Here is a 13963-nt window from a genome sequence, read left to right as displayed (position 1 = left end):
AGCATGATGTCACACAGGGAAGCAGTTTGACATATTCTGACATTTAGCAAATAGAAACAGGAAAAGCAGAAGTTCATTTCAGTCTAATCTCCCCATCCAGGAGCTTCTTAGATCTTGGATCTGTTAGTTAAAAACTATGAATTTTCAGATTTCAGAAAACACAGTCAGAGACCATTTATTGCATTCTGCCAGAATTATGCTGCTGTATCCAGCACACTGAACTCAATGCTTTATTTTTAGAATCATCTTTATTTCTGTTCATTTAATATTCAGCTGATGATCCAAAGTTCTCCATCAGGCAGTAAAGTGATTGTTAATCAAGTCATCATCAGTCTTAATTAGAAGCTCGTCTCTGCATTATTTCTGCTCCGCGGTGTGAGACCGGACCCCACTCAGGCTGGAGATGTCTCTGTCCCCGCAGGTTACGTCCAGGCGTCCAAGAGGGATAAGAAGTTTGCCACCTGCGCTCCAGATTTCTCCTACGCTACGCTGTGCGAGTGTCTCCGCCGCGCCTTCATCTACTGCCAGCCGTCGCCCGTGGAGACCATCCTCTTCAACAGGAAGCAGGGCCGTCAGGTGGGACAGGTTGCCAAGCAACAAGTTGCCAGCCTGGACTGCGACAAACCAATCCTGGGCTTCAGAGCGTCCAACGAGAGACTGTTCATCCTGACCTCCTCTACTCTGTTTGTTCTGAAGGTCAAGCAAAATTAGACTCAGGTTTTCACCTCCCTAACCCCTGAAATCATTCCCACCTGAAGGTGTCTCCTCTGAAGAAACTTTCTGGCCTCCATGTGTCAGTTAGGAGTCTCTCCTCATGTATTGATGTGACTGTGCGTGCAGGAAGGTGATTAAATACCATGAATTTGTGTGAAATCTATTTTATGTAAAGTCTCTGCAGAAATAAAAGAATCAATGTGGCAGCGCTGGTGGTGTATGGGTTAGAGCGCGACCACAGATAGAGGCTACAGTCCTCGAAGCGGCCGTCCCGGGTTCGAGTCCCGGACCAGGCGACCTTTGCCGAATGTCTCCCCCTCTCTTTGCCCCTCCTTCCTGTCTGCCTACTATCAAAAATAAAGGCCTCCATTGCTGAGAAAAACAAATAACAGAATCAAATCACAGCAAAGATCTTAAAGTTTTTACTGACAGATTCGTTCTCTAGATTTGGAATTCAGATCAGTTTTAAAGAACAACCTAAAAGATCTCAGAAGGACATTTGGACTCTGCTTCTTCCTTAAACAACAGCTTTGTTATTTTAGGCTCGGTTGGGGTTTAGGACCCAGAGTTCTGAGTAAAAGTATTTACACCCTTGAAGATTTCTTCAGTTTCTCTTTACTTGTCTTACGTACATGTTTTAGATCATGAAGAAATGTTAATATCAAAGATAATCTCAGGAAATACTGGAGGTATTTCTATTTAGTGATGATTTTATTGATAAAGGGAAAAAATGATCCAAATCAACAAGACCCTGTGTCCCTGGTGCTGTTGGGTCAGGTGGGATGGCATGGTGCCCCCACTTGGACTTTCTGAGTCCCAGTCACTGTTGGTTGCCAACGCCTCCCTGCAGGTTTTGAGGGGGTTTATCCTCCTGTGGGCTTGGCGGTTCTGCTGCCAGGGGCCTGGCCGGTGGGCTGGCTGGTGTGTGGGCTTGACCTGCACTGGGAGATTTGGTGGGTGGATTGGGTAGGGGGGTTGGTACTCAGTGCCTACTGGCCTGGTGTCTGCCTGAGTCTGCTGTGGCCTTCCTGCCCCTTGCAGCCCCCAGGAGAAGCAAGAGGCAGGACCTGTGTGTTTCTACTCTTCACACTCACACAGTTATACAGATAATCCAAAATGTTGAAGGTCATACAATCACAGGTTCATATTATTTCAACCTGGCTACTTTGATGCCAGATGCAACTCTTATTTTAATAGTCAGTCCAGCAGTTAGGATACCAATCCCTGATAGCAGCCACATTTACTCCATCCATCATCTTGAGGATCTCCAAGACGTCTAGGAATATGTTTTGTGGACTGATGAGACAAAATGGAAGAGAACATCATACCTAAAATCAACGTGGTGGCGTGATGATCTGGGGTTCCTTTGCTGCTTCAGGGTCTGGATCACTTGCTGCAACTGACTGCAAATGGCTGAGATATGGAGGTCCAAACAGAACTGGGTTTATCACCATCAGTCAACACAGACATTTATCAGCTTTATGATACATTTTGAAAACAGCAAACTATGTTTTTAATTGAAGTCTTCCTGAAGCCCAGTTTGATGTAGGAACCTAAAAATAACTCCTGAAATAACTTGAAGACTGAATAATATGAAGAAAACTGTTAAAAGTCTGTTTTTGTGTTGAACCTATTAATGAAGCTACATGACAGAAACATCCTGGTGCTGACATTTTCTGTCAGATGGTCCTGGAGGAGGTGGACACTGAGGAAATCCTTCTGCTTGGCTCATTTTCCAGCCCCGTCTGTGAAAAAAAAAAAAGTTCATTTCCATTAATTTACATAAACACATTTTATTCATCACACCGGCTTCTGCTGTTGCGGCCTCAATCTTGGACCACAATCATGCAGCCTTTCTATTTTCTTTGTTGGACTGAAAGCTTCCAGCTGAGAGGAACCCTGCCTGTTTTATCAGAGACTTTTTGTTTGACATGTGTAGCGTACAGACGCAGCACATAATTTGCTGTTTTTCTTTGTTCTTTTCTGATCTCTACACTCAGACCAACATCTTGTCAGGTAACAATGGTAACCGTTTTGTTTTTAGGATTTAAGAAGGCGTGAAAGAGGCCCCTCATCGGGTCCAGCAGGAGCGATTCAGGTGAAGCTCTAATGCACTCTATGTAAAGAGAGGAGAGCAGTCATCTTTGTGGCTAGAGGTGAGAATTTTAAACACATCATCCCCTCTGGTTCCTGCCGGAAACCGACCCTCATCAGAAGGAAGTGATAAACAATGCTGTGTCCCTGCAGAACCTAGATCTGGATTTTACTCTGTTTGCCTCTATTATCACACCAACCATTCACTCAACTCTGCTGCTCTCCCAGGCGTCCACACAAGGCTCTGGCTAATCGGCTTTTTTATTGTTTTGCTTTGTAAAATCCACTTCACCCGGTTTTATTTCATTATTGGTGTGAAATTGCAGAACTGGATCCGGCCGAACAGAAACTGCTCACAGTCTGGATTTCACAGTCTGCCTTCAGGTAAACTCAGAATAAAGTGATCTAAATTAAAATGATCTACTCCTGACCAGGTCTTAAAATGAGATACTTCCACCTCAGAATAACAACACATGATATTTTAAGCCGTACTTCCCGCTTCATCCGGGACCGGGTCGCTGGGGCAGCAGACTCAGTAGAGACACCCAGGCTTCCCTCTCCCCAGACACCTTTAGATGGTTTAGAGGTGACCTTCTAACCCTTTCCAGATTAAAGAGAAGCAGCCGTAGCTCCTATATATGTATGTAGGTATGTATGTGTGTGTATATATATTAAATTCAGTTTATTTATATAGCGCCAATTCACAACACATGTCGTCTCAAGGTTCTTCACAAAGTCAGGTTCATACATTCCAATTAATCGTAATCATTGAACAGTTCAGTCAGATTCAGTTATTTATTCAAATTGGATAAAAAGTTTTTCTATCTAAGGAAACCCAGCAGATTGCATCCAGTCAGTGACTTGCAGCATTCACTCCTCCTGGATGAGCATGTAGAGACAGTGGACAGTCACTGGCGTTGACTTTGCAGCAATCCCTCATACTGAGCATGCATGTAGCGACAGTGGAGAGGAAAAACTCCCTTTTAACAGGAAGAAACCTCCAGCAGAACCAGAACCAGGCTCAGTGTGAGCGGCCATCTGCCACGACCGACTGGAGGTTTGAGAGAACAGAGCAGAGACACAAAGAGAACAAAGAAGCACTGATCCAGGAGTACTTTCTATGGGAAGGAAAAGTAAATGTTAATGGATGTAGCTCCTTTAGTCGTTTCATCTAGAAAGAAAGAATCCAGTTTTCAAGGTTAGAGTCTGAAAGAGAGAACATAGAGTTAGTTACAGTAGAAGCTCAGTCAGTAGCCATGTCTAGGAGAGAGAAAGGGTTAAACACTAAAAGACAGGGCCATGTGGATCATCTGTAGAAGGTGAGCATTAAGTTGTTGGCAGCAGAAGCTTGGACGATGTCCCTCTCCAGAAAGGTGTCACAGGTAGACACAGAGCCAGGCCAGGTGTAGCTTCTAGGAAGAGAAAAGAGAGAACAAAGTTAAAAGCTGAAATAACAGCAAACAATGCAAAATTAGAGAATAGTATGAGAATGTAGCGAAGGAGGTGAAAGTGGTCATTATGTCCTCCAGCAGCCTAAGCCTATAGCAGCATAACTACACAGATAACTCAGGATAAACTAAGCCGCTCTAACTATAAGCTTTATCAAAAAGGAAAGTTTTAAGCCTAGCCTTAAAAGTAGACAGGGTGTCTGCCTCACGGACTAAAACTGGGAGCTGGTTCCACAGGAGAGGAGCCTGATAACTAAAGGATCTGCCTCCCATTCTACTTCTAGAGACTCTATGAACCACCAGTAAACCTGCAGTCTGAGAACAAAGTGCTCTGTTAGGAACATATGGACCAATCAGATCTCTGATGTATGATGGAGCTAGATCATTAAGGGCTTTATATGTGAGGAGGAGAATTTTAAATTCTATTCTAGATTTAATAGGGAGCCAATGAAGGGAAGCTAAAATAGGAGAAATATGATCTCTCTTTTTAATTTTCATCAGAACTCTTGCTGCAGCATTTTGAATCAGCTGAAGGCTTTTAACTGCATTTTGTGGACATCCTGATAGTAAAGAATTACAATAGTCCAGCCTTGAAGTAACAAAGGGTTATCTTTTATATATATAAAAGAAAAACTTTATTCTGAAGGTGTGGCGGCTTTTATTTTGCCGTGGCGGTGCCACAAACCTTTGGTCATGATTTGAATTCAGAATTCGTTATGAATTGCATCTCAGCAGAGGTGCTGCTTTAATGAAAGCATCAGTGAGAAGAACAACAATTGTTTGATTGAAGCTTGGCTCATCATGATGACTCTGCTCCTCTCAGCAGGTGCAACTGACACCATTCCTCATAATTAAAGCAAACAAGCCCACGTTTCCTCCAACAGAGGATTCACACATCTCTCTGATCTGATTGCACATTCTTCAGAAATGAAAAGAGCCTTCTAGTGGACAGAAGTAATAAATGATGGATGTGGAACCTCCAGGTTCACAGGCGGAGAAGGTGATGACGAATTTCTCAGTTTCATCAACAAAATCTTTTAGAAAATGTGTTTCTTTATTAGAATTATAAATTATTGGTTCAATTTGTGTAAAGCCAAAGTTTTACACAAATCACTACTGTCAAAACAACCCCGAACCAAAATCAGTCCACATTTAACCGCTCTGTGTGTGTTTGGAAGATACCAGGAATCAACTTTAAAGCATCCATCAGCTAATATTGATTCAGTGCTAATATTATCTGCAGAATTCTCTTTTAATTTAAAAAATATAATTGCCAAGTTGGAAAAGTTACTTTTGTGATAATTTAGCTTCAACCGGAGGAATTCAAGGATCTTTGTCTTGTTCCTAAGTTATGGCACTGCAGGAGATGGATGGAGCGCCACCATCCAGGAGGAGCTCGGAGTAGAGCTCCTGCTCCTCTACACTGAAAGGAGTCAGCTGAGGAGGTTTATGTGTCAGGACGCCTACCCTTTGGTGGTGTTTGGGGTACTGGTAGGAGATCTTAGGGCAGACCCAGAGCTCTTCAGAGGAACTCATTGGGAACCCCCAGGAGGAGCAGGAGAGTGTTGATCCCAGAGGGCTATCTTCCCAGACTGTTCATCTTCATAACCTGATGCTGTATGTCTGGAAGAAAATGGATGGAGGAACACGGAACATCTAACTCTCGTGTTCTTTAGCTGCACCTTGCAGATAACATCTTCGTTGTTAAATTATTACAACTGTTGAACTCAAAAACAGCTAGAAAATGCTGGTTGCTATGGTGATTCCCTGCTTTTGTGGAGGAGGAGTGGAGCCAGACAGGCAGACGGGAACTCAACTTGGACCATGAGGTTCAGAACGTTCTGATGACCACACATGTTCCTCCGTCTGCAGAGTTCTGACAAGTTAGAGCGAGCCGTCGGGTCCAGTGTTTTTGTTCTTACAAACATCTTTCAGGGAGGCCCAGTAAATGTCTCTGAGGGCTTTGTGACAATAAAGTTTTATTCCTTTATTTCCCCTCATCACAGTGCTCATTTTCTGCTCCACATGTGTAATTACTCAGAGAAGCCGGGCCGGTCCGTGTGTAGCAGGAAGATGTAATTACTCCACCCCTTGTCTTTGTTGCATCCGAGGTGTTAGAGCGAACATTATGCTGCCATTATCACAGCTCAGCCTCTTTCATTGTCCAGGAACACGGCCATTTTGGAGCTAATGAGCCAGAACGTTTCTTATCTCTGCCTCTGTTCATCTCTCTGCTGCTGCTCCCTCCATCCTCCTTCAGAACCAGGTCCTCTGACAGAACCAACCCCCATTGGAGAGTCTCCGCATAGTCTTCTGCTTTCTAGTTTCTGTTCCTCTGCTTTGACTCTTGATTAAACTAAATTCAGTCTCTGTGCTGTTATTAACCTTCAGAAGCAGCATGAATGCGATTCGTGTGATCCAGGCTCATAATTACATCCTGTCAAAGAGGGAATAATGTTTAAGGCTGTAATTTGAAGTTTCTTTTATTTTTTATTGATACTTACTGAGGTGGTTCTGCTCGGTTTTCCAGGGTTACATCTTTTTCTCCATCAAAATTTGAAAATGGGCGTTTTACCACTCTGACAGCTGAACTTTACTGTTAATACAGGTCCTTCTCAAAATATTAGCATATTGTGATAAAGTTCATTATTTTCCATAATGTCATGATGAAAATGTAACATTCATATATTTTAGATTCATTGCACACTAACTGAAATATTTCAGGTCTTTTATTGTCTTAATACGGATGATTTTGGCATACAGCTCATGAAAACCCAAAATTCCTATCTCACAAAATTAGCATATTTCATCCGACCAATAAAAGAAAAGAGTTTTTAATACAAAAAACGTCAACCTTCAAATAATCATGTACAGTTATGCACTCAATACTTGGTCGGGAATCCTTTGGCAGAAATGACTGCTTCAATGCGGCGTGGCATGGAGGCAATCAGCCTGTGGCACTGCTGAGGTCTTATGGAGGCCCAGGATGCTTCGATAGCGGCCTTTAGCTCATCCAGAGTGTTGGGTCTTGAGTCTCTCAACGTTCTCTTCACAATATCCCACAGATTCTCTATGGGGTTCAGGTCAGGAGAGTTGGCAGGCCAATTGAGCACAGTGATACCATGGTCAGTAAACCATTTACCAGTGGTTTTGGCACTGTGAGCAGGTGCCAGGTCGTGCTGAAAAATGAAATCTTCATCTCCATAAAGCTTTTCAGCAGATGGAAGCATGAAGTGCTCCAAAATCTCCTGATAGCTAGCTGCATTGACCCTGCCCTTGATAAAACACAGTGGACCAACACCAGCAGCTGACACGGCACCCCAGACCATCACTGACTGTGGGTACTTGACACTGGACTTCTGGCATTTTGGCATTTCCTTCTCCCCAGTCTTCCTCCAGACTCTGGCACCTTGATTTCTGAATGACATGCAGAATTTGCTTTCATCTGAAAAAAGTACTTTGGACCACTGAGCAACAGTCCAGTGCTGCTTCTCTGTAGCCCAGGTCAGGCGCTTCTGCCGCTGTTTCTGGTTCAAAAGTGGCTTGACCTGGGGAATGCGGCACTTGTAGCCCATTTCCTGCACACGCCTGTGCACGGTGGCTCTGGATGTTTCTACTCCAGACTCAGTCCACTGCTTCCGCAGGTCCCCCAAGGTCTGGAATCGGCCCTTCTCCACAATCTTCCTCAGGGTCCGGTCACCTCTTCTCGTTGTGCAGCGTTTTCTGCCACACTTTTTCCTTCCCACAGACTTCCCACTGAGGTGCCTTGATACAGCACTCTGGGAACAGCCTATTCGTTCAGAAATGTCTTTCTGTGTCTTACCCTCTTGCTTGAGGGTGTCAATAGTGGCCTTCTGGACAGCAGTCAGGTCGGCAGTCTTACCCATGATTGGGGTTTTGAGTGATGAACCAGGCTGGGAGTTTTAAAGGCCTCAGGAATCTTTTGCAGGTGTTTAGAGTTATCTTGTTGATTCAGATGATTAGGTTCATAGCTCGTTTAGAGACCCTTTTAATGATATGCTAATTTTGTGAGATAGGAATTTTGAGTTTTCATGAGCTGTATGCCAAAATCATCCGTATTAAGACAATAAAAGACCTGAAATATTTCAGTTAGTGTGCAATGAATCTAAAATATATGAATGTTAAATTTTCATCATTACATTATGGAAAATAATGAACTTTATCACAATATGCTAATATTTTGAGAAGGACCTGTATAACACAAAACGTTTCGGCTTCGTAAATCAATAATCCACAACTTTGATATTTTGCCTCACAGACCTTTATATAAACTGTGAACAGTCTGGATCTGTCTTCTTCCTCTTGGACTTCTCCACATTCATCCTTAGTTTCAGTAACAAGACAAACAAAGAAACACAAACGGTTTGCAGGCTGATTTGACTTTGGGTTTTTGGACTATCTGGTTCCTAAAAAAAACATGAATGGTTTCATTCTGGGTTAAAACCATGAACCTACTCCTCTCTTCCTTCTCTTTCTGTGTGGGGTCTTCCCTGAAGTTTTCTTTTGTTTGGATGGGATGTGAAGATGAAGAAGAAAACATGAAGCAGTTTTCTCTTTGAGCCAGCATCATGGCTAACCCTTAACCCTGTCCGGTCACAGCCTCTGAGGTGTTTCACACTGTATAACAGGTCCTACCAGAACCACGGCTAATGCTTCCTAACTGACCCAAACGCTTTTGTGTATTTTGTGTATAGATATTTCAGTCCTGCCGGAGAAAAAAATTGTGACATAAACTAAAAATGGATAAGAATAAATAAAGGAAATGAGCTTCAGTTTGAAAGACCTTGAAAAGACAAAGAAACAAGAAATCTAAATAAGTGTCTTTGCAGAAACTTTATTCCAAGCATGAAGACAAAATGTACAACTTGATTTAACAGAAGTCCAGAGCATCACAGCTTTGGAAGGAAAGCAACACTTCACAAAACCCACGACAGAATATTCATAAAGCTGTAATTACAACAAGGTTAAGCAGCTGGGCCTAAATTACACACAGGAGCAGCAGGATCTGGTGGTGGTACCATCCTCCAGGAGAGAACCACTCTGTGAGATGGGCTCTGAAACGCTACATTGCACCAGAACATTCACAGTAAACAGCGCATGATCCAAAACACAGAAACACCAAATTCACTTTGTTAGAGCAGGGAATCAGGCCTGAAGCAAAACTACATCTACATCTTCTATATTCACTGAACACCAACACAGAGGTTAACAATCACTGCTGCAGAATCACACATGGACCACTTGACCCGGGAGGGCCCGCTTTAGGCCCGCTCAGGTGTTGAAACACCAATACTTCTGTAAGTCAGGGGGATTTCCATGCTTTCAGCTGGTCAGGGAAGGAACTCCTGAAAATGTTGTGACACGTTTTAGATCTATGACCCGATTCTGGTGTTGGGAGAATGTCTCGTGGTGACCTGACAGCCAAACTATAGTCTAAAGGAAAAACCATCTCATCCATTAGGAGAACAAGGTTGGATCATTCCAAGGAAACGAAGGCAGAACTCCCAACGGCGTTAAACCAGCTACTCGTTATCAGAATAAACTGTGAACCACGACCCACTGGATCAAGATGAAACAACCAGTCTGTCATTCCTCTCTGTGTCCGGGTCGATCTAAGTGAAATGACTCCAGCATGCCACCTAGTTAAGTGAGCTACTTCTCAAGAACATGCACCAGCAGCACCTCCCAATGACAATCCTACTACCACCTTCCCACCTCCTACCGGGACCGGGCCTTGCATAACTCTCAGACTGGGTCAGGATGCAGCTATGCACCAGGAGATCATGCCATGCTACCACACTACCACCATGTGCATCACATGTGCTCTGAGCTGTGATCCTCTCACAATCTGTGGAATATCTCCATCAACATGGGAGGTTTATCTCCTCCAGTTTCAGCAGCAGGATGCAGGGGAAGGGATTTTCTGTGCAGAAGCTCACCTTCCTTCTTTCGTCAGCAGGGCTGACCATGATGACAGTAAGTATGCTTTGCACTTAAAAGGTAAATAAATGAGTGTGGTATAGTATTGTTGGTGAACACAGATCGTGGATTAGTCTTTGCTCTCACCAGGAGCAGTTTTCATGGTTGGGTTGATAACTGTAGAGCGCTGCAATAACTTCCTGTCAGCACAGTGTGACTGTGATGGGGACGCAGGCCAAGCATGAGGTCAGTCCAGTTTTAAATGACGCTGACCGGTTCATGTGGTCCATGTACAGTAAAACCCCAGCATGCCTTACCAGGAAGTTTGTGCATCATCAGAAACCAGTAAAAACCAAGAGCTAATTAACATCTTACCAAGACCCTGCAAAGACCATCCACATTCTGGATGTTTTTCATCCAGCATGATGTCCTTTAACCACCACCTTTACTTTAATCCGTTACTTTAATCCTTGTCATATGTCTCCTTTCTGACGAAACTCTGAGTGGCTAAATTATGCTTAAAAACACCTAAAACTTATTATTATTGTTCAGAGCAATTTGTCTTTTCCAATAAATACGATTCATTATTTCTAAAGGCCTCAAAATAACGTAGAAACAATTTTAATATTCTCAATGAAGACTCCTATAAAGAAATATAAGCAACTATAGCTATTTTTACCAGTGAGTGCTGTGGTCGTTGGTTTTTCTGACGTCAAACTGAAATCCTGATTTAATGATTTCATTAACAGAGTTCATCCTTTGCTTTGTAAATCAGTTTGCTTTAACAGCACCAGTGAGTTCGGTTAGTTAGGATAGCTCTGATGTAGCTGTCCATGCCAGAGTAAACTGATGTGTGTCAGGATGCTTCTTCCATATCAGACATCATCTTGAAGATTAGGAGATGGTTCTGATGTTCTTTTGCTGATTCTTGTGCCATTTGCGAGGTCTTTTTTTCAAATATTAACTGTACCTTTGCATTAAATTAGTTTTTCAAAAGGTTGAACTCAAAGCTTGATCTGGATGAACCAGGAGATGCCATCATTTCCTTATTCAACCTACATTCAGTGGGAAAACTGTTTGTCTTTCAGAAGATGAAACATGGAAGAGATTCTGGAAATGCAAATGTTTTTTTCATCCTTATTCAGACTTGGAAATTTCCTGGAGGAAAAAAACAAGCAAATTCCAGATTTTTTCTAACTTTACTTGATTTGAGAAACAGACTCTGGTGAACTAAATTGAATCTGCTTGATCTGTATTCACGGTTGACAGAGCTGTGCTTCTGTTCAGCTGTTTATCATTTTGCTCATTGAATGGAGGTGAGATCATTCAGGAAACAACGTATAAAAGATGCCCACACATAGAGAACGGATGTGGAAAGTTCTGCCTGTGTTTCTGCAGTCAGAAATGAAAGGAGTTGTTACAGGAAGGAGCTGTTTAGGAAAAACATTTTCATCACCTCATAAATTTCTCCTAATGTACAAGTTTTACTGAAAACAAGTTCAGAGTCTTTCAGAGGACATAAGAACCTTCAGAACCCACACTGCATCTGTGTTCATGTCCTTTGCAGCAGATAATGGCCTGTTGGGTCAGAGGAGGTTCCTGCATGACTCACGCTTTAATGAAGCACCTGCCCTGAAAGCACCATGATGCTGGGGTCACCGAGGTGTTAAAGGATGGCTTGTTTTCTGTGAACAGGTCCAAACAGCTTCTCTAGGTGATGCTGATCCTCATCCATTCGGATCGCCCGACTCAGACCGCTGCGCCTTTGCTTTTCTGCAACATGGAGGTGAAAGCTGAAGGTGTCCCTTTAGTGATGTCACCTTGCAGGTTTTTATGTTTTCAGTGACATTTTGATCCCATTTGAAGGTGCGAGTGTGATTTCCCCAGCAGTTCCAGGGATCATAAATGTGAGTGCTGTGACATATTTGCAGTGGGTAAGGTGTTTTTGCACACAGTCACGTTGTGTTGACTCAGACACCTTACGTGGGCAGGTCTCAGATATGAGGATAACAGCTGCGTAATGAAAGCGCTTATCTGTCACTTGGTTTGTGGCTTTACGACGTCTGGCATCGTTCTGGGCTAACAGCATGTTTGGCTTCAAACCTCTAAGGCTCTCATTATGCTTCACTGGCTGTGATCTGTGTTTACATCTGTACCTGCTGCAGCCTGGCTTTGAAAAGGTCACCAGGCACTCAGGAAACAATATTCCCACTTAAGGGAGTCCATTAAGCAACACTTTGTAGGTCTTTATTCCCCAGGAGACTCACCGAGTCCTCTCGCTGGCCTCAAACCAACCTCAGTCATGACTGAAATTCACCTTTCCACATCCACAAGAGTCGAACATCATCTTCTGATCCAACAGCATCTCGTCGGTCACGGTGAGCTCCTCCAGCTCTGTTGTGAAGTGATCTGTGCTTTCCACCAGCGAAGTGTCCTTTACAGCGCTGTAGGTGAGAGCCACACTGTAGGCTGCCGGTTTGTCTGAGCCCTTCCCCCGGCAGCAGCAGATCTTACGGAAAGCGGCACGAAATTTCTGAGACATGGCGTTGTAGATGACCGGGTTGATGGCGCTGTTCAGGTAGATGCAGATCTTGCAAAACAAGATGAACCATTTGTCCAGGTACGGCTTCTCCAGGAAGGAGTTGACCACCACGAGAGTACGGTAAGGCATCCAGAGCACGGCGAAGAGCATCACCACCACCGCCAGCATCTTCGTCACCTGCAGGCAGCAAGGAGAGAAAGGATAGAGCTCTTGAGTAGCAACAGGAGGAGCTTTTAACATGCAGTCATAGACAAAGAAAGTACACCCTGTTTAGGTTTTAGGATTCTATAAAAGGAGACCATTCTGGTTTTTAGTAGATGATAAGCCATGATCCAGTTTAGACTAAGCTTCAGGAGTTCATGGTCCACTCAATGACTACTAGGTCCCAATGTCCTGGAGCAACAAAGCAAGCCCAAACCATTACCCCTCCACCACCATGCTTAACAGTTGATATGAGGTTTTTGTGCTGATCTGATTTTTGGTTTCCTCCAAAAAATTGTTGTCCATCATGGTCAAACATCTTTACCTTGGTCTCATCTGTCCAGAGAACATTGTCCCAGAGGTCTTGCTCTACATGCAGATGCAGCTTTACAACCTAAGTCCTGCTGCCATCTGAGACAAAAGAGTTTCTCCTTTAACCCTTCCCTGCAGTCATACTGGTTCAGTGTTTTTCTAACTGTCCTGACACGACCTTTAACCTTTAACCTGCTGAATGATGCTCTGAGTGGCTCCGACCGGAGCTGGGAGGGACCGCTGTGTGAAAGAGTAATTTAGACTATCCAAGTTGGTGATGGTTGAGGGCAAGAAGGTTCTCCTGTAGAGGTCGGCATTACAATAGATCTGAAGAACCCTCTGACTCAAGACACTTTGTTGCTCAGATCATTTATGTATCATACATATCATATGTAAGTATGTATATCTATCTATATATATGTATGTATAACACTGGCTGAGCATGTAATGTCTACTGTCGCTACCTTCTCAGCCAGGAGGAGTCAAAGACTAGAGGGAAGCTGCTATGTTTCCTTAGAAAACGTTTGAACTAATATGAAGGACGAAGGATCAAACTGAAATAATTGACTTTGAATCTATCAGAATGACTGGACTGAATTGATGATATATTGTTCTCTGTACACTGGATCAGGTTTTTTGCATTTATTGTGAATCTGTGATATATAAATAAGCTGAATTGGAAAAAATAATGTTTGACTGTTATATTTTATGG

At 43.2% G+C, this 13963-nt stretch overlaps 2 protein-coding genes across 2 annotated transcripts in view; one reads left to right on the top strand and one right to left on the bottom strand.

The window, feature by feature from the left end:
- nudcd1 (NudC domain containing 1) overlaps positions 1-918 on the top strand; it is a 35163-nt gene extending 34245 nt beyond the window's left edge. Inside the window, exon 10 of the mRNA XM_047384183.1 lies at positions 422-918. Coding sequence (XP_047240139.1) covers positions 422-711 — 290 coding nt within the window. The 3' untranslated portion in view covers positions 712-918. The remainder of the gene's footprint in view (positions 1-421) is intronic.
- Positions 919-9091: 8173 nt separating this feature from the next.
- Positions 9092-13963, bottom strand: part of trhrb (thyrotropin-releasing hormone receptor b) — a 6432-nt gene continuing 1560 nt past the window's right edge. Inside the window, exon 2 of the mRNA XM_047383092.1 lies at positions 9092-12915. Coding sequence (XP_047239048.1) covers positions 12493-12915 — 423 coding nt within the window. The 3' untranslated portion in view covers positions 9092-12492. The remainder of the gene's footprint in view (positions 12916-13963) is intronic.

This window comes from Girardinichthys multiradiatus, chromosome 13 (genome assembly GCF_021462225.1).
Source record: "Girardinichthys multiradiatus isolate DD_20200921_A chromosome 13, DD_fGirMul_XY1, whole genome shotgun sequence".
Taxonomy (NCBI): Eukaryota; Metazoa; Chordata; class Actinopteri; order Cyprinodontiformes; family Goodeidae; genus Girardinichthys; species Girardinichthys multiradiatus.
This window is presented reverse-complemented; position numbering and strand designations above follow the sequence as displayed.